This window comes from Mustelus asterias, chromosome 17 (genome assembly GCF_964213995.1).
Source record: "Mustelus asterias chromosome 17, sMusAst1.hap1.1, whole genome shotgun sequence".
Lineage (NCBI taxonomy): Eukaryota > Metazoa > Chordata > Chondrichthyes > Carcharhiniformes > Triakidae > Mustelus > Mustelus asterias.
In genome coordinates this window covers 25,127,232-25,145,873 of record NC_135817.1, presented here as the reverse complement: position 1 = coordinate 25,145,873, position 18,642 = coordinate 25,127,232, and the positions used below count along the sequence as shown (strand labels likewise).

Genomic DNA, 18,642 nt, shown 5'->3' with positions numbered 1-18,642 from the left:
ATAATATTTTCAATGTAGACAATGACAATGATTTTACATAGTCCTTATGTGCATAATTAACATAGCATTTAAGTCAATCTTCTACATCACAGAATTATTACAGTGGCTGAATGGCCTCCTCCTACAATCATGTCTGCACTGGCTCTCCAAATGAGCATTATGAATTAGTGCCATTCCCCTGCTTTTTCCCATATTCTGCTCGATGTTTCTATTCAAATCATCCCATACCCTCCAGAATGCCTTGATTGAACCTGCCTCCACCACACTTCCAGGCAGTGCATTCCAGACCCCAACCACTTGCTGTGTGAAAAAGTTTTTTTCTCACTTCATTTGCTTCTTTTGCAACTGATCCTGCGTGGATCAGCTGGCAGAAAAATTCACAGACATCTTCAACCTCTCTTTACAACAATCCGAGGTCCCTATCTGCTTCAAGAAGATGACCATCATCCTGTTTCCTAAGAAAAACCAAGCATTGTGCCTTAATGACTATTGGCTGGTGGCTCTGACATCCATCATTATGAAGTGCTTCAAAAGGTTAGTCAAGGCACGAATCAATTCTAGCCTCCCGGACTATCTGGATCCACTACAGTTTGCCTACCACCGCAACAGGTTCACAGCAGACGCCATTTCCCCGGCCCTGCACTCAACCCCTGGAACACCTAGATGTTGACTACAGCTCAGCATTCAACACTATTATTCCCACAAAACTCATCTCCAAACTCCGTGGCCTGCGCCTCGGCACCTCCTGAACCTCCTAACTCACAGACACAATCAGTAAGGATAGGCGTCCTCCACGATCATCCTCAACACTGGTGCCCCACGAGGCTGTGTTCTCAGCCCCCTACTATACTCCTTATACACCTATGACTGTGCGGCCAAATTCCCCTCCAATTCGATTTTCAGGTTTGCTGACCATACCCCCATAGTAGACCAGATCTCAAACAATGACGAGACAGAGTACAGGAATGAGATAGAGAATCTGGTGAACTGGTGCAGCAACAATAATCTCTCCCTCAATGTCAACAAAATGAAGGTGTTTGTTATCGACTTCAGGAAGCGTAAAGGAGAACATGCCCCTGTCTACATCAATGGGGATGAAGTAGAAAGGGTTGAGAGCTTCAAGTTTTTAGGTGTCCAGATCACCAACAACCTGTCCCGGTCCCCCTCATGCCGACACTATAGTTAAGAAAGCCCACCAACGCCTCTACTTTCTCAGAAGACTAAGGAAATTTGGCATGTCAGCTACGACTCTCTCCAACTTTTACAGATGCTCCATAGAAAGCATTCTTTCTGGTTGTATCACAGCTTGGTATGGCCCCTGCTCTGTACAAGACCACAAGGAACTACAAAAGGTGGTGAATGTAGCCCAATCCATCACGCAAACTAGCCTCCCATCCATTGACTCTGTCTACACTTCCCACTGCCTCGGCAAAGCAGCCAGCATAATTAAAGACCCCACGCACCCCAGACATTCTCTCTTCCACCTTCCTTTGGGAAAAAGTTACAAAAGTCTGAGGACACGCACCAATTCAAGAACAGCTTCTTCCCTGCTGCTGTCAGACTTTTGAATAGACTTACCTTGCATTAAGTTGATCTTTCTCTACACCCTAGCTATGACTGTAACACTACATTCTGCACGGTCTCATTTCCTTCTCTATGAATGGTATGTTTTATCTGTTATAGTACGCAAGAAACAATACTTTTGTATGTTAATACATGTGACAGTAAATCAAATCAAATTATTTTAAATCTGTGCCCTCTCATTTTTGATCCTTTTATGAGTGGGAACAGTTTCTCTCCATTTATTCTGTCCAGTCCCCTCATGATTTTGAATATTTATATCAAATCTCCTCTTCGTCACCTTCTCTCCAAAAGGAAAATAGCCGCAATCTATCCTCATAACTGAAGTTTCGCACCCCCAGAACCTCTTTTGCATTCACACCAACACATTCACATCTTTCCAATAGTGGCACCCAGAACTATACACAATATTCCAGCTGAGGTCTAACTAGTGTCAGCATAACCTCCTTGCTCTTGTACACTATGTCTCTATTAGTAAGCCTATGGGCGGGATTCTCTGAACTCTTCTGCCTCACTCCAGTGACAATGGAGAATTTAGTTTTCAGTCAAAACTCCTTTCACTGCAGCAGCACCAGAGAATTCCAGCCACAGATAAGGTCGGAGCTTTTCGATGTACATGTTTAACTGCTTTCCACCTGTCCTGCCACCTTCAATGATCTATGCACATATACATCCAGGTCCCTCTACTCCTGCACCCCCTTAAGAATTTTACCCCTTATTTTGTATTGTTTTACCATGTTCTCCCTTCCAAATTGCATCACCTCACACTTCTTCACATTGACCTTCATGTTGAAGACATAAGTAGGGCATTCCTACTTTTATAAATTTACTTTTCTTTTTAACTTGCGTTTTTCTTCAAACAGCAAAAAAAATTATAAAGTAGCTGAAAGAAATAGGATCAGCATGTAAGGCAGGAAGACAGTGGAGATAAACGTCCAGGGTACCATGGAGAGGGGAAGACTTTCCTGGATCGCCCTGATGTTAAAGTGCCCCATATGCTGTTGACTTACTTGGTTGAGTGTTATCATTGATGCCAAGGGCATCATTTATGTTCCTGTTACACAGCCCTTGAGAAGATAAACAAAGTTAATTGATTCTTTACAGTCCATCAGGTAAATAAAAATAGCACAGCTGATAAATTGTTACTGAACTCTTTTGGTTGTATTGTATTTGTGTCAAATATATTTGGCACTCCTTTTACGCCACATTCAAAATAAACATGTTTAAACAAAAAGCTTCTATTTCAAAAGCATGCCCATCTTTTTATAAAATTAGCACCACTGTCTGTTTGTATCTTTCTCTGTTCAGTTCCACAACTGACTGGTCTTCAACAGGGACCTTTAGATTCCTTAGTTTGCTGTCAGATGCTTTATGATAGGAGCAAATCTCAGAACAGTCAAACATCCATAGAACTGCTAACCTTTTGACTCTTGGATTAAAAACTCTCTTGCCGCTATACTAATGAAGATTTTTTAAAAAATCAGGTTGAAGACAAACATTTCAAAATTCTGTGAAACAAAGTGAAGATTCAATTTTGACATTTATCTAATAAACATATTTTTACAATGCATTATGGTCAGCTCCATAATTGGCAAATTCATACACTGGACAAAATATATCCATGATGTGGAGATGCCGGCGTTGGACTGGGGTAAACACAGTAAGAAGTTTAACAACACCAGGTTAAAGTCCAACAGGTTTATTTGGTAGAAAATGCCACTAGCTTTCGGAGCGCTGCCCCTTTGTCAGGTGGAGTGGAGAAAATATATAACATATATGTTACAAAATGTATCCACCATAGATGATTGGCATTGACCAGAAATGAACTATTTTACTGTAGAGAGTACAGCCTGTTCTTTATGAACAGTTTTTTAAAAAAGAGTGCAGAGACAAAATTTATTATACAAGTGTTTCCATAGTATGTAATAAATGAGATTAGAGGTGACTGCAGGAAGTATTGCTTTTTCTTACTAAGTTCCAACACTGTATCTGCATTTTGTGCTTTTCACTCTATTCATAGACATTTTGGAGTAAAATTGCAATATTACAATATTTGAATAATTCATTGCACTTGCTCACATCATATTGAGTACAGTGGATAATATTCATTATTAAAATGTAAGAGGCTTATGCATGTTTCATAGACTAATTATCCAGCCATTAATGTACCAAATACTCATGCAGTAAAGAAAGACCATTTGATGGATGTTTCTTAAATAGGAGACTGAAGCTTTGCTGATAGGTGTACTGCAGTTTAAAATAGCATGTGTTCTGGAATAGGGGACTTAAGAGTTGTAGTTATTAGTTATGTGCCCCATATTCCAGCATATAACTTGCTGGAGGCTTCTACTAGCTTAGATTATTAACTGTTCCAATTTTCCTTATTTTTTCCTCTCATACTGGTTTATGTTAATGTCCTATCTTGTTCTGTCCTCTGCCTGATGTGGCCTCATTTGATTATTAAGTTTGGAGATGTTTACATCTGACATCACCAACAGGACAAATTATTTTAATGAAAAAGATTGGTCCTTCTTTGAGCTAATTAATAAAAGCTTTGCCTGATGTAACACCACATTACACAGGTCAGGAAGATCTCGAGTCAGTTTTCTGAGCAGGTTGTTTGTACCTCACGCCAGGGCACCAGTGGGGTATGATTGTCATCAGGGCATCTAACCTCAAATTTCAATGCTCTTGACTTGTCAGCAATCAAATGGAAAGCCAGTCAGAATTCCCTCCCACTTCCCTGAGCAAAGAATTGGGTCCAGCTGCTACACTCCATTCCCTGGAAATGCTCACTCTTCCATCTCACAGATGTAGATGGGTAGAGATACAACAGTGTGGACAGCACTCATAGAATTGTGCCTCCAAATGATTAAATACCTTAAGAGAAAGAAAGGGGTGGGGGGCTGTTGTGATGGAAAGGAAAACAGTGGATAATGGAACAATATGGTGAGAAGGAAGGAAAGAATGCACCACATGCATGGGTAGAAATATGTCTTGGCTATTGGTGCTAAACGAGCGATACTGTAACGATTGCCCATGATACATCCTGCCTGACGTTCCGTTCCATCGAAGTTAATGTAACCAGCTACTTATTCTATGCTGCCTGTTTTGCACCTGCACCAAAGACAAATTTCTACCACGCGTTTGTTTGGAATGTTTGCTTCTGTTTCCTCACTTATCAAAGAATGTCATCATGGCATCTCCCATGTGTACTTTCACTGCTCCAACTTGTATTGCAACATTGTCCTTGCATTTCACAGGTCCTCCAGTAAACGTTACATGCAATATTTTTATCAACAGTTTCGGCTCTGTCACAGAGACCACAATGGTAAGTGCTGATGGCCACGGTCAAATAACTTGATGTCTTGTACGGTAGCAGCTTGTCAATTTTTTTTCTTTTTGTTTTATCGTTCAAATTGCAGGTCCTCCTGTTAATGTTACATGCAACATATTTATCAACAGCTTTGGTTCAATAGCAGAAACTACAATGGTGAGTGGGACTGAACATTGAGGCCATCTTGTAATGTATTGCTTAGTTTGTCAGCCTACCACTAGGGCCTTTACCAACCAGCTGATCGGAACCAAGCCAAACCTCTTTGTCAGCTGCTATTTCCGAATCTGTGAATCATTGGGTGCCCAACCATGGGTCCAACTACTCAGAGTTAATACCAGCAGGAAACATTTTTTTGTCAAAAACAGGAGCCCATGATATATTCTTTGTAAAATTCAGCATTTGCAGTCTGGAAAAATGGTGAGTAGGCTGCCTTTGTTGAAAAATACTTTGGGCATTCTTCAATTCTTAAAAATACATTATCCCAGTATTTCATCAATTGTGTAACCAGTAAATCATACTAAACTTAACACCAAAATTTCCTAAGCATTTCAATGGCTGCAAAGCTATAAATACTGCCATAAATCGAGCCGAAATCAGCATAAACAATGGGAATCTGAGGAAAATGCAGAGCTAACACCACATCCTTTTAAAAAAATTCTTCCTTGTGTATGGAAATTAAAGTTTGAATCATCAAACCACCCTTTATGTATGCCAGGCACAGTATGCTTGAAATGCCATTTCAATTTTTACTGTACATTATTCTGATGCTGTAAAGCTGCATTAAAAATCCAGAAAGAAATAGGTCTCCATAAGGAGAAATTTTAAAAATCGCCTAAAATATCTGCAGAAAACAATGTTAGAACTGGTGTCAGTACAGGAAAAGTCTCTCAATTTGGTCCTTTGCTCGGGGCGGGTGAAGGAATGGGGGATGCTATGTCAGTGAACACAAAGGGATTTATGAGGTATTGCAGAATCCGTGTCGAGATTGAAGAAATTTGGCATTGAGTGGGAACAGTTCTTCATGCCCGAGTTTCCTTGATGTTTTGCAGAGAAAATAAGTGGTGAAAGATTTCAGGAAATTTTGGCCGTTATTGTAAAGATGCATATGTTTTGGAGACCTGGAAATCATACTTTCTGAAGATTAATATATGAGCACTTAAACTTGTATGCACACTAATCCCCCACACAGCATAATTTTGTTAATTAAATTCCTTTGTGCAATATTTTAATGGAAGCGATTTATTTTAAATAGATTAACACCTCCCTTAAAATCGCAGGCCTAGGGATTCCATGGCAACACATTAAGCAGCAATATGTTAATCTTCTCGGAATGTAAACTTTAAATCCTGAGGAGATTGGATTTTAGAAGGGGAACAGATTGTTGCTGTAACGTAGCTTCTTGATTCTTAAAAACAGCAAGGGTTCAGGAAGCAGTCTCATCACTGACCTAGGACAATGAGGAATGGATAATAAATGCCAGCCTTGTTGGCACTGCCTGTATCCTGTGAATATATTTAAAAATTATTAACTGCATTGAATTAAACTTTGCTGATTGGAAAATGCAACTGTTATGTACATACACTCAAGCTCATACTTCATTCATTGTGCTAATTTTAAGCAATTATTCTAAAATGAATACACAAAGGAATATGCCATATTTGTTTCAAATATGCAGAATCCCTACAGGCCATTCAGCCCATCGAGTCTGCACCAGCTCCCCAACAGAGCATTTTACCCCACTAATCCCCCAACCTACACATCCTGGGACATGAAGGGACAATTTAGCATGGCCAGTCCACCTAATCTGCACATCTTTGGGCTGTGGGAGGAAACCGGAGCACCCGGGGGAAACTCATGCAGACATGGGGTGAACATGCAAATTCCACACAGACAGTGACCCAAGGCCAGAACTGAACTCGGATCCCTGGCACGGTGAGGCAGCAGAGCTAACCACTGTGCCACCCTTTGTATCTAATTTTCACAAATAGGACCCTGTATGTCAAAAGATTGTTTATATTCCAAAGAAGGTTAAGTTGGTTATGACAGAGAAATACCTGAGAATTCCACTGATTTTAAATTTGTTGATAAGACTATTTGATTTTATTTTAGCGTTAGGCTGAAAATGAAATGCTCGTTTCCATAAATAATATTTCATGCTGACCAGGGATCAGACAAGGATATTAACAATTCTGATGTCTTGGAGAATAGTTATAATGCACATTATTCTTCATTACAAAACAGCTTTTGACTCAGCAATACAATGTGCACAGAATAACAGTGGAAGTTTCAATTTGATGGAATTTGAGTTATTAGAGGCTTACACCGCTGTGGGGGCACTGGTCCTTGGATTGTCAACCCCATTTCCCTCAGTGCATGCCTGCCTGCCCTCCAAAGGACTGACCCCTAAACTGCACTCCAATTGACCCTACCCACTCACCACGACTGAGTCCCCTGCTCCACCCACCCTCCCTGCTAACCCTTGCTATCACTCAGATTGCCTCTCCCCCATTTCTCACTTATCCCCCCCTTCGAGCATGGACTTAACTTGTGGCAGTTGCTGCCATCCTGTTCCATCCAACCAGAAGTTAAAGCAGAATTTTCTGGGTTTTTTTTCCCTTAGTGTCAGCTTGGGCAGGAAGAGCAGAGTATAGCCTGTTTGGCTGCACTGATGGTTTTCTTGCCATATTTTTGCCACTTTGGAAAAAAATGTGGAAGGACGGGTCCCATGACATGATACTGGAGGGGCGAGTGCTGGCAGCTTAGGGCCCCCTTTTTAAAATGGCAACCCAATTTACATTTTTAAAAAATGAACCCCCCACCCTGCCCACAGAACCCAGCATTGCCAGGGCAGTGCCAAGTACTGCCCAGGCATGACCTTCTTCCCCCAGGAGCTGCACACACGTACGTCTCAGGCAGATTCTGTTCACCAGGTGTATGTTTTGGGGGACCAGCCATGATTCACATTGACTTTTAATGTCAGGACCCCTGTTACGTCATTGGCAACAGGTGGGGACAATTTAGTGGAGAAATCCTGCCAGTGTAAAAGCTGTTTTGGGTCTCCTAATCAATTCTCCACCCCTTCCACCATTCTCGCACCTCCCCCCCCACTCCCCTGGAAAATGGGGGTGGTAACTCTCCTCCCCGCCCCCCCCCCCCCCTTAATATGTCTGCCAATCAGACTAACTTCCAGGCCTTGATCGGGCTCAAGGTGAGAGGGGCGAAGTATAACTCAGATATCAGAGGGATGTTTTTTACACAGAGGGTGGTGGGGGCCTGGAATGCACTGCCAAGTAGGGTGGTGGAGGCAGGCACGCTGACATCGTTTAAGACTTACCTGGATAGTCACATGAGCAGCCTGGGAATAGAGGGATACAAACGATTGGTCTAGTTGGACCAAGGAGCGGCACAGGCTTGGAGGGCCGAAGGGCCTGTTTCCTGTGCTGTACTGTTCTTTGAAGGAACCGATTGGCAACTTAATTCAAACACATATAGCTCTATAGCATGCGGGCAATCCTGATCAACAAGTTCCTTGCCCACTGTTCCCACCTTCCAGTGGATCAGATAAGTTGAAATCTAGGCCCAAGTGTATACTAAAATCATTCCCAACTTTATAAGTACTAAATTTCCACTTTACTGTGCCACTCACTGTCCATTCAAATGACTGGCTATTTCAAGTGTTTTTGTGCAAATGGTGAACTGGGAGGAAAGTTCATTCTCTGCACAGACATACCTTGATGCAGCAAGGTAGGTGGTACCTGTACAGCCTATGCAGTGTTCTTCAATGATATCAATGAGGAAGGCTGTATAGGTGATGGCCCACAGTGCTGGTGTCCCTGGGAAACCTACACCAGTCTGAATCGTGTTCACATTGTCTAGAGGAAGCTGAGTACAAAGTTGTATCTCTTGACTGCCTTGAGAGGTTATCTTAAACTGCTACTCAATACTCTACCTTAATTTCCAGACTGTTATTTGCATACCTTCTGACCTGCAAATCTTAAAAACTGAAAAGTTTCAAAAAAGATAATGGATCATTTTCCTCAGTTTCCCACTGCTCTCTAGAAATTAATTACCATGCGGCTTGTCTCCATCTCCCCTTGGTTCCTTTTCCCAAATTTAACTGATCTTTGAGCTCAGACATCCCAACTTGATCATAAAAGCTGATGGAGCCACTCCAATCCAAAATCTAATCCTTTCTTGCAATCAGCTGCACCCAGATGACCTCACACCCAGATTACCCTCCATACTCTCTTAATCCTGACAAGCCAACCTCATCCCTAAACCATGCTAGTCCCTCCCTGAATAACCTGATCATTCCAGAGGATGCAAACATTTCACATAACTCCCCACAATCAGGGGAGGTGCTAGTCTGGTGGCATTGTCACTGGATTAGTAACCGAGAGACCCAGGGTAATGCTCAAGAGACCCGGGTTCGAATCGCACTATGGCAGATCATGGAATTTGAATTCGATAAAATGATGCTCATAGTTGGTGTGTAGGTCGTAGTGTTCTCCATTGTCAATTGTTGTAAAAACCCATCTGGTTAGCTAATGCCCTTACATGTGACTCCAGATCCAATCCACAACAATGTGGTTGACTCCTAATTGCCTTCTGGCAGTCCAAGGACAACTGGGGATGGGCAACACATACTGGCCTGAGTGGGGCAGCATATTGGCACAGTGGTTACCACTGCTGCCTCACAGCGTCAGGGACCCGGGTTCAATTCTAACCACCGGTGACTGTGTGGAGTTTGCACATTCGCCCGTGTCTGTGTGGGTTGCCTCTAGGTGCTCCGATTTCCTCCCACAGTAGATTAAGTGGATTGGCCATGCTAAATTGCCCCTACTATCCCAAGAAGTGTAGGTAAGGGGGATTAGCCATGTGATTACGGGGATAGGGTGGGGGAAAGGGCTCTGGCAAGGTACTCTGTCAGCGAGAGTCGGTTGAGACTCAATGGGCCAAATTGCCTCCTTCTGCACTATAGGGATTCTGAGTCTAGTTAGTCCAGTGAATGAATAAAAAAAAAAGCTCAATGCTCAGCTTCCAGCTGTTTACAACCAGCAGCATATTTATCTTACTCATTAAAAACAGTCCCTTGTTTTAAGCACATTACAGGCACTCAATCAAGGCTCTGTTCTGAATTCTGCTGTCATAATGTTGTGCAGTGAGAGCACAAGGTGGGAATTTAGTGCTTAAAAACAATCAAATAATTTGATTTGACTGATTTTTGAACAATCAATTTTTCATGCTATAAAATGGTGCTGTCATAATCAGCAGATGTACTTCCACCTACACCTGCCTCAACCTAGCTGCTGAGGAGACTGGAAAAATACCTGCAAACCCCTGACACCATCTTGTGTGGTCAGGAAAACATTTGCTTCTGAGCAAACTCAGCAAGCTTAAATCCCACTCTGATGTGTTAATAGCGACAAGGGACAGTGAGTTAAATCAATTGAACCGGAACGGTGATGTGTAGGTAGCAATCCATCATATGCCTACCGCTTTGTGGCAGTGGCTAGCTCTGCTGTCTCACAGTGCCAGGGACCCAGGTTCGATTCCCGGCTTGAATCACTATCTGTGCAGAGTCTGCATGTTCTCCCCATGTCTGCGTGGGTTTCCTCTGGGTGCTCCGATTTCCTCCCACAGTCTGAAAGACGTGCTGCCAGGTGCATTGGCCGTGCTGAATTCTCCCTCAGTGTACCCGAACAGGCGTTGGAGTGTGGCGACGAGGTGATTTTCACAGTAACTTCATTGCAGTGTTAATGTAAGCCTACTTGTGACACTAATAAATAAAAACTTTCCTGAGGGTATTTAGAATGACAAGGCCCAAAGACTTACTGGGGAATAAAAGCAGTTGATTTGCTGACATGCAGATGGTGCAGCAGAAATGCTGACCGTCCCCATAAAACCTAGATGGCTGGTAAAATTATGGATTTGTGCAATGGTTGAAGATAATAGCTGAGATACTTCACACTAAGAATATTAACAGAACACTCCTTCACTGTCAGAACAGAATCAATTATAATCATTTGTCTTTGAATACTGTGGCAGAGCTCACTCCTACAATTGGCAGATGGATCACGTGGTACCTGGGAAACTCTGCCTTGACACTTAACTTACAAGATGGCTCTCAATGGATGTCTATGCACGGGATGCTAGCTATGTATCAGAGATGCATTTTTACTGCGCACTAACAGCTTTCAAGAACATTTGAACAATTTACTCATTAAAAGTCTCATGCACAGAGGCTGCAATATTTCACTTGATGGCAGTCAAAACCTAATTGGGTTGAAGTTATTTTTCATGATGCTTTCACTTGCTGCATGTCATTTTCTAATAGGGTTGGTTCTCAATGGGCCTTCCAGCAGTCACAGTGCATTATTGCAGAATGACGAATGGGAAATCCAGTCCCATTATGTATGTCAACAGCAATATTTGTTTTAAAACATGATTGTACTTAAATCTGGAAAATAAGCTTTCATCCACTCACTTTTTTAATTAAATGAAACAGGTTATTATAATGTCCCGGGTAAATAATAAGGCCAAAGGTTTTCATTTAAGCTCAGTAATGGTGACCGGGTTATTTGACAATGTTAACCCTTTGCCTTGTTAGGCAACACGCTTGCTTCTGATGATCAGGGACAGTCACATCGGGTAAATGATTTGCACCATCGGAGGCAGCCTCGCAGTGTCATTAATCCATACCAATGTCACGAGGGGTTTTAAACAAGGAGACACTCTTTCTGTTGCATGTGGGTCAGTAACCAGAGGACACAGATTTAAGGTAATTGGCAAAGGAACTGGAGTGCATTGTTAAATATGGAATTTAATTCATGAAAGTAGGGTAGATGCAGATTCAGTAGTAACTTTCAGGAAGGTTTTGGATGCACACATGAAGGGCAAAGAAATTCAGTACAATGCAGAAAGAGCAGAGCAGGGCTAAGTGAACAGTTCGTTCAAAGTGCATGCACAATGGGGTGAATGGTTGAACGATTTTGGAACTCTGGTCAAAATAATCCACACCGTGCCATCTGAGGCAAACACAATTTAAATCATCCACACCACTATCGGCTCTAAAGAGATGTACACTATGACCACTTGTTTTTGTGCTTAAGGCTACTTAAAAATGCATATCGGTGTCCTGTTGTGGTGAGGGCAGCCCAATGGCAATTTCCAGGTATAATTGGGTGGAGCCCTTTCAACCTCGGGCATGCTTTTGGCACCTGGTGGCATTTCAAAGGACCCCAAATCTAAATAATGGCTCAGGTTTTGAGGTCAACAGCAAAGCAATGCTGACCTCAAAAAAACAATGCCCACAAAGATCTGGGTGATCTGTTTGGTATGGATGTCCCTTTTCCCGACAACAGTTTAAATTTGTCACTAAGTCAAGGAGATGTCCTGGCATGCAGCAGCAGTGATGTCAGAAAATAGGGTAAACAGTCACTTTGAAGTATTCTCACAGACAGCAAAGCAGGAAACTAAAAGCACCTAAAGTCAGTGCCAGGAATATATCTTATGAACATAACTAAATAAATACTATAGTCATATTGGAGTATCGGGGCCAAAGGAAGCCATGTCTGTACTCCTCCTAATTCCTCTACTGGAACCATCTCTCTTACTCATTTTTAAAATTTTATTTTTTCAAATGTTCATCTAATTTTCTTTTCAACGCTGCCACTGACATCTTCAATAGGCACTTTGTGAAAATACTTCCTCAAATCTCCACCATTATGCATCCAGTGCAAACCCTGAGTTTTTGATTTTTTTCCTGATGTATCAATGAATGGAACTAATCCTTCATTACTTAATCTCTCCAACCCTTTCAAAATGTTGAAGACTTCCATTAGTTGTGCCATAATCTCCATTGTTCCTATGAATATGGCCCTAGTTTCATGATACCTGTAAATATATCCTCCCTCTTCTATTATCACCCTGGACTGAATAAATATTCTACTAACGGATTAATTACTTTTTATCGTGGGTATTCATGAAAAATAAGAAAGAAAATAAAAGGAGGGAATTTGACACTATTGATCAAGGACATTATTTTAGCTCTCGAAGGGATCATGTAGTTGACAGACCAAAGACAGAACAAAAAAGAATAGAGGGGCTATTACACTGCTGGGTGTATATTTTAGCACCACAATGTGGGACGGAGATAGAGGAGAGATTTGCAAGCAAATTACAGAAAGATACAAGAATTAGAGAGGAGTGATAATAGTCAACTTCTCGCAACCCTGTTATGAATTAGAATAGTAACTGTGCAATAGGTAAAGAGAAAAAAAATTCTGGAAACGTGCAAGAGAACTTTCATGACCAGTGCAGGTCTTGCAAATAAGGAATAAATAAGTCTTGGATTTAGTTCTGGGCCTCATGGTGGGGCAGGTAGAGCATGTTTCAATGTGGGGTGAACAGTTTTTAGTGGCATAATGTAAACTTACTTCAATTTTCTGGCTGTGTCATGGTTATGGCCTGAGTGGCATTTTTTAATGGTATAGAATTCTCAGGGATGAGGTACTACAATTATGTGCAGAGACTGGAGAAGCTGGGAATGTTCTCCTCAGGAGATAGAAGGTTAAGGGATGAGAGAATCAAAATTGGGGAGGGTTTTGATGAAATATTCTTTCCAGAGACAGAGGGTCAGTATGCATCTCTAAGCTGCAGGGCTATGGTCCAAATGCTGCAAAATAGGATTAGGCTCACTGGCTCATTTTTCGACCAGTCAGACACGGCAAACTTTCTATGATTTTAACCAAGGGATACAAATAATAGGCAAAACAACAACATTTTTTAAAAAATGCACTGATTTATCATGATTTTGAATGCACTTCCTAAAAAGATAATAGAAACAGATTCAGTAGTAACCTTCAAAAGAGAAGAAACAAAAAAATGCAGGGTTATGGGGCCTGAGCTGGGGAATGGTAATAATCAGATCAGTCTTTCAACAAGTGAACACTAGCACGATGGGTTGTCTCCCTCTTTTCCGTATCACTCTGTGATTCTACAGTGGGATATCTAGACTTAGAGAGTTCTAACTGTGGTCTCACCAGTGCTCTATAAAGATACTTTTGTTTGTAATGCTTCCATACATGGACACAGAATCGTTTTTGACCTTTTATGGTCATCTCTATCTGCATTTCTGTTTTTAATGATTTGCTTATCTGAAACCTTAAATCCCACTGTTCTTTCACTCCTTTAACAATTTAACATTTGAAGGATATTTCAATCCTTGGTCATCTTCCCCAGACTGGACCTCTTCGCAGTCATCTACTTTGAACTGTACTGTCCCAATTCCATTCACTTTTCCATTTCCTTCCAAATCCTCCTGTTGTCCAAAGCAATGTTCTTTGAAGTTTCTTGATCCCTTTTATCCGGCATCAACAAGACAAAACATTTTTATATTGTTTGCTCCATGATCTTAAGTTTAGTAAGAAACCTCTTGCATGGTGCTACTCAAATGTCTAAATCTGACAAACCATTGCATGTCATTTATCTCTATACATTATTTCACTTGAAGAATTTAATTAAATTAGTCAAGCATGCTTCATAGTTATAAATCTATGCTCACTGTCCCTTCCAAGTCCTGATCTTATAGAAAATAAGTTATTTTTGGTTATGATGATTTGGAAAGCTGAGGCAAGGAATGATAACAATAAATGGCAGGTTAATGAGCATAAATTTATCTGTTGTTCCAAAGCAATTATCATCAGCAAGCCAAACTGCCTATCTGAAGTTCCATGTAGTTTATACATTAGACAGCTTCATGTCTTTTAAAAAGATCGACTCGAAGAGGAATCGCAAGCAGTATAATAGAAAACAAGGGCAGTATTTGCCATCTGTGGTTATATTCACCGTCCTGTTCAAGCAAACTAAAATATTTCCAGGTGAACAATATTAAGTAACCAGAAAGTTTCTTAAAAAACTATTGCTTTGAGCGACTAATAGAAATATAGGAGCAGCAGGAGGCCATTTGGCCCTTTGAGCGTGCTCTGCCATTCATTATGATCATGACCAATGGCCTAATCCTGCTTTTTTCCCATAACCTTTGATCCCATTCGTCGCAAGTGCGACATCCAGCTGCCTCTTGAATAAATTCAATGTTTTGGCATCAACTACTTCCTGTGGTAATGAATTCCACAGGCTCCTCACTCTTTGGGTGAAGAAATGTCTCCTCACCTCCGTCCTAAATGGTCTACCCTGAATCCTCAGGGTTCTGGACTCCCCCACCATTGGGAATATCCTCCTTGCATCTACCCTGTCTAGTCCTGTTAGAATTGTATAAGTCTCTATGAGATCCCCCCTCATTCATCTGAACTCCAGCGAAAACAATCCTAACCTAGGTCAATCTCGCCATCCCTCGAGAATAAGAACATCGAGACCAAAACTGCACACAATACTGTGTGGCCTCACCAAGGTACTGTATAATTGCAACAATACATCCCTGCTCCTGTACTCGAAACCTCTCACAATGAAGGCCAACATGCCATTTGCCGCCTGCTGCACCTGCATGCTTACCTTCAGTGATAGGTGCACAATGCCACCCAGGTCCCGCGGCACACTCCCCTCTCCCAATTTACAATCATTCAGGTAGTAATCTGCCTTTATTTTGCTTCCAAAGTGAATAACCTCACACTTCCAAATTATACTGCATCTGCCATTGATGAGTCCACTCACCCAACCTGTCCAGATCATTCTGAAGGATCTCTGCATCCTCATCACAGTTTACCCTCCCACCCAACTTGGTATCATCTGCAAACTTTGAGATGTTACATTTTGTTCCCTCATCCAAATCATTAATATACATTGTGAATAGCTGGGGTCCCAGCACTGATCCCTGTGGCACTCCACTAGTTAATGCCTGCCAATTTGAAAAGCACCCATTAATTACTACTCCTTGTTTCCTCTCTGCCAACCAGTTTTCTATCCATCTCAATACACTTCCCCCAATCCCATGTGCTTTAATCTTACATGATAATCTCTTGTGTGAGACTTTGTCAAACGCTTTCTGAAAGTCCAAATATACCACATCAACTGGTTCCCCCTTGTCAACTGTACTAGTTACATCTTCAAAGAATTCCAACTGATTTGTCAAGCATGATTTCCCCTTCATAAATCTGTCTGATCCTGCCAAAGCTCTGCTATAAAATTCTTGATAATGGATTCGAGAATTTTCCCCACTATCGATGTTAAGCTTACTGGTCTATGATTCCCTGTTTTCTCTCTACTTCCCTTTTTGAATATTGGAATGACATTCACTACCCTCCAATCTGCAGGGACTGTTCCAGAGTCTATAGAATCCTGGAAGATGACCACCAATGCATCCACAATTTCTAGAGCCACTTCCTTAAGTACTCTGGGATATAGATTATCAGGCCCGGGGATTTATCCACCTTCAATCCCATTAATTTTTCCAGTACCAGTTCTCTACTAATATTGACCTCCCTCAGTTCTTCCCTGTTGCATTCTGCAACATTTATGGTATCTGATTTGTGTCCTCTTTTGTGAAGAGGGAACCAAAGTATGTATTCAGTTGCTCGGCCATTTCTTTGTCCTCTATTATACATTCCCCCATTTCTGTCTGTAGAGGACTTACATTTGCCTTCACCAAACCTCTTTCTCTTCACATATCTGTAAAAACTCTTAGTGTCAGACTTTATGTTCCCTGCAAGCTTACTTTCGTACTGTATTTTCCTCTTAATCAATCCCTTGGTCCTTCTTTGCTGAATTCTAAACTGCTCCCAATCCTCAGACCCATTATTTTTCTTGGCCAATCTGTATGCTTCTTCCTTAGATCGGATACTCTCTCTCATTTCCTTTGTAAGCCATGGATTTGCCCTCTTGCCCATTTTGCTTTTGTGCCAGACAGGAATAAACAGTTGCTGCAGTTCCCCCATATGTTTCTTGAATGTTTGCCACTGCCTATCCACTGTCATCCCTTTAAGTAACTCTCCCCAATCTGTCAAGGCCAACTCACCCCTCATATTCTCATAGTTTCCTTTATTAAGATTCAGCACCCGTGTCTCCGAATCAACTACTTCACTCTCCATCTTGATAATATGCTTTCAAAGTGCTCAAAAGGGAATTGAAGACATATTTGAGAAGGAAAGTATTGCACGGCTATGGAGAAAGATCAGGTGCAAGTTTCAGCACAGATACAATAGGCTATACAATCTCAGTTGTACCATATGGTTCTATGGTGTGGATCTTGACTTTGCTATTAGATTGAAAACACTTATTGGAAAACACAAACATGCAAAAGAGATTAATATGTTAGCGTTTTCATTAAACTATTTCTATTAATCCTTTAATTGTTAAATCATAGCATGCATATCATTATTTACATGACAGGGATAATATTAAAGTGATTCTATAGTTATTCAAACACTGCTGATTATATTGTCCCCCTCTTCAAGTTATGCATGTAGGAATATATACATTTCTCTACATTAACCCTATTACATTTCTATTAAGTTGGGTATGGCAATATTCGGACATTGAGGTTCACTATTTATATCACCTAAAAATGGAAACAAATGGTGACTTCAGCTTCTATGCTTGCTAGCTCCTGATATTCCTGCACATTACGTTAACTGGAAATTGGGGTATTGTGAGATGGCCAGCAGACAGTTGAAGACACCTTGAGATTCCAGACTTGTGGCTTTTCAAAAACATATTCACATTTTTTTAAAAAAGTATCAAGATACTTAGTCATTTTTTTCTGTGATAATGCTGACAATCAACAGTGATGAGTAACTGCTCACGATGCTTTTGTTTCAGCAATGATTATAACGCAATTTGAGCCAATAGTTTTTAACTGCTAGCTACTGGAAATAGTTTTAACATCCATTAATGTATTGGAGCAAAAGCAGAAACCTTATGTTAGCAGCCAAAAGAAATGCCAGTGAAGTCCTGTGAACCCATGAGCTGTGCCCAAGTTTCAGCAGTTAGCCTTGACTCTTTTCAGTGGTTTCTTGAAGTTCCCAAACTCTGAGTCAAAGGAACCATACTAATATATAGAGTGCTATAAATTTGTATCTCTGTTTGCAAATGGATTACAATACATTCTCCACAAATTATTTCAATTTTTCAGCATTTATTAATCCCAAGTGGCAAGAATAGCTATCGTAATGAACCCCAGCTGACTGTTCTCTTGGCTTTACCAACCTATAAAACTGATATCTGGGTACACAGACCTAGGGTTTGTGTCTGGCACTTGCCATTGACCTCAAAGGAAGCCTCCCACTAAGATCCAGAATCCAGTTTTAACTCTCTGAACGTGGCTAGGTTTTGAGTGAGTTAAAACCATTAATTACAATTAAATAAAGATAACTACAAAGACATGAGGGAGGAGCTGGCCAGAGTTGTTTGGAAAGGGAGCCTAGCAGGGAAAACAGTGGAACAGCAATGGCAGGAGTTTCTGGGGGTTATTCGGGAGGCACAGCAGAAATTTATCCCAAGGAGGAGGAAACATGCTAAGGTGAGGACGAGGCATCCATGGCTGATGAGGGAAGTCAAGCACAGCATAAATGCAAAAGAAAAAGCATACAAAGTGGCAAAGATTAGTGGGAAGCCAGAGGATTGGGAAGTCTTTAAAAGCGAGCAGAGGACAACTAAAAAAGCAATAACGGGGGAGAAGATGAAATGAGTGTAAGCTAGCTAGTAATATAAAAGATGGGAAGAGTTTTTTTTCTATATATATGAAAAGGTAAGAGAGGGGCAAAAATAGA

At 41.1% G+C, this 18,642-nt stretch overlaps 1 protein-coding gene across 4 annotated transcripts in view; it reads left to right on the top strand.

Moving 5' to 3' along the window:
- glra2 (glycine receptor, alpha 2) overlaps window positions 1–18,642 on the top strand; it is a 231,743-nt gene that overhangs the window by 60,460 nt on the left and 152,641 nt on the right. For 2 of the 4 annotated variants that reach the window (XM_078231966.1, XM_078231968.1), the window contains one exon: window positions 5,007–5,074. In XM_078231966.1, coding sequence (XP_078088092.1) covers window positions 5,007–5,074 — 68 coding nt within the window. Of the gene's footprint in view, window positions 1–4,844; window positions 4,913–5,006; window positions 5,075–18,642 lie in introns of all 4 variants that reach the window. The other 2 variants (XM_078231965.1, XM_078231967.1) reach the window with 1 other exon arrangement.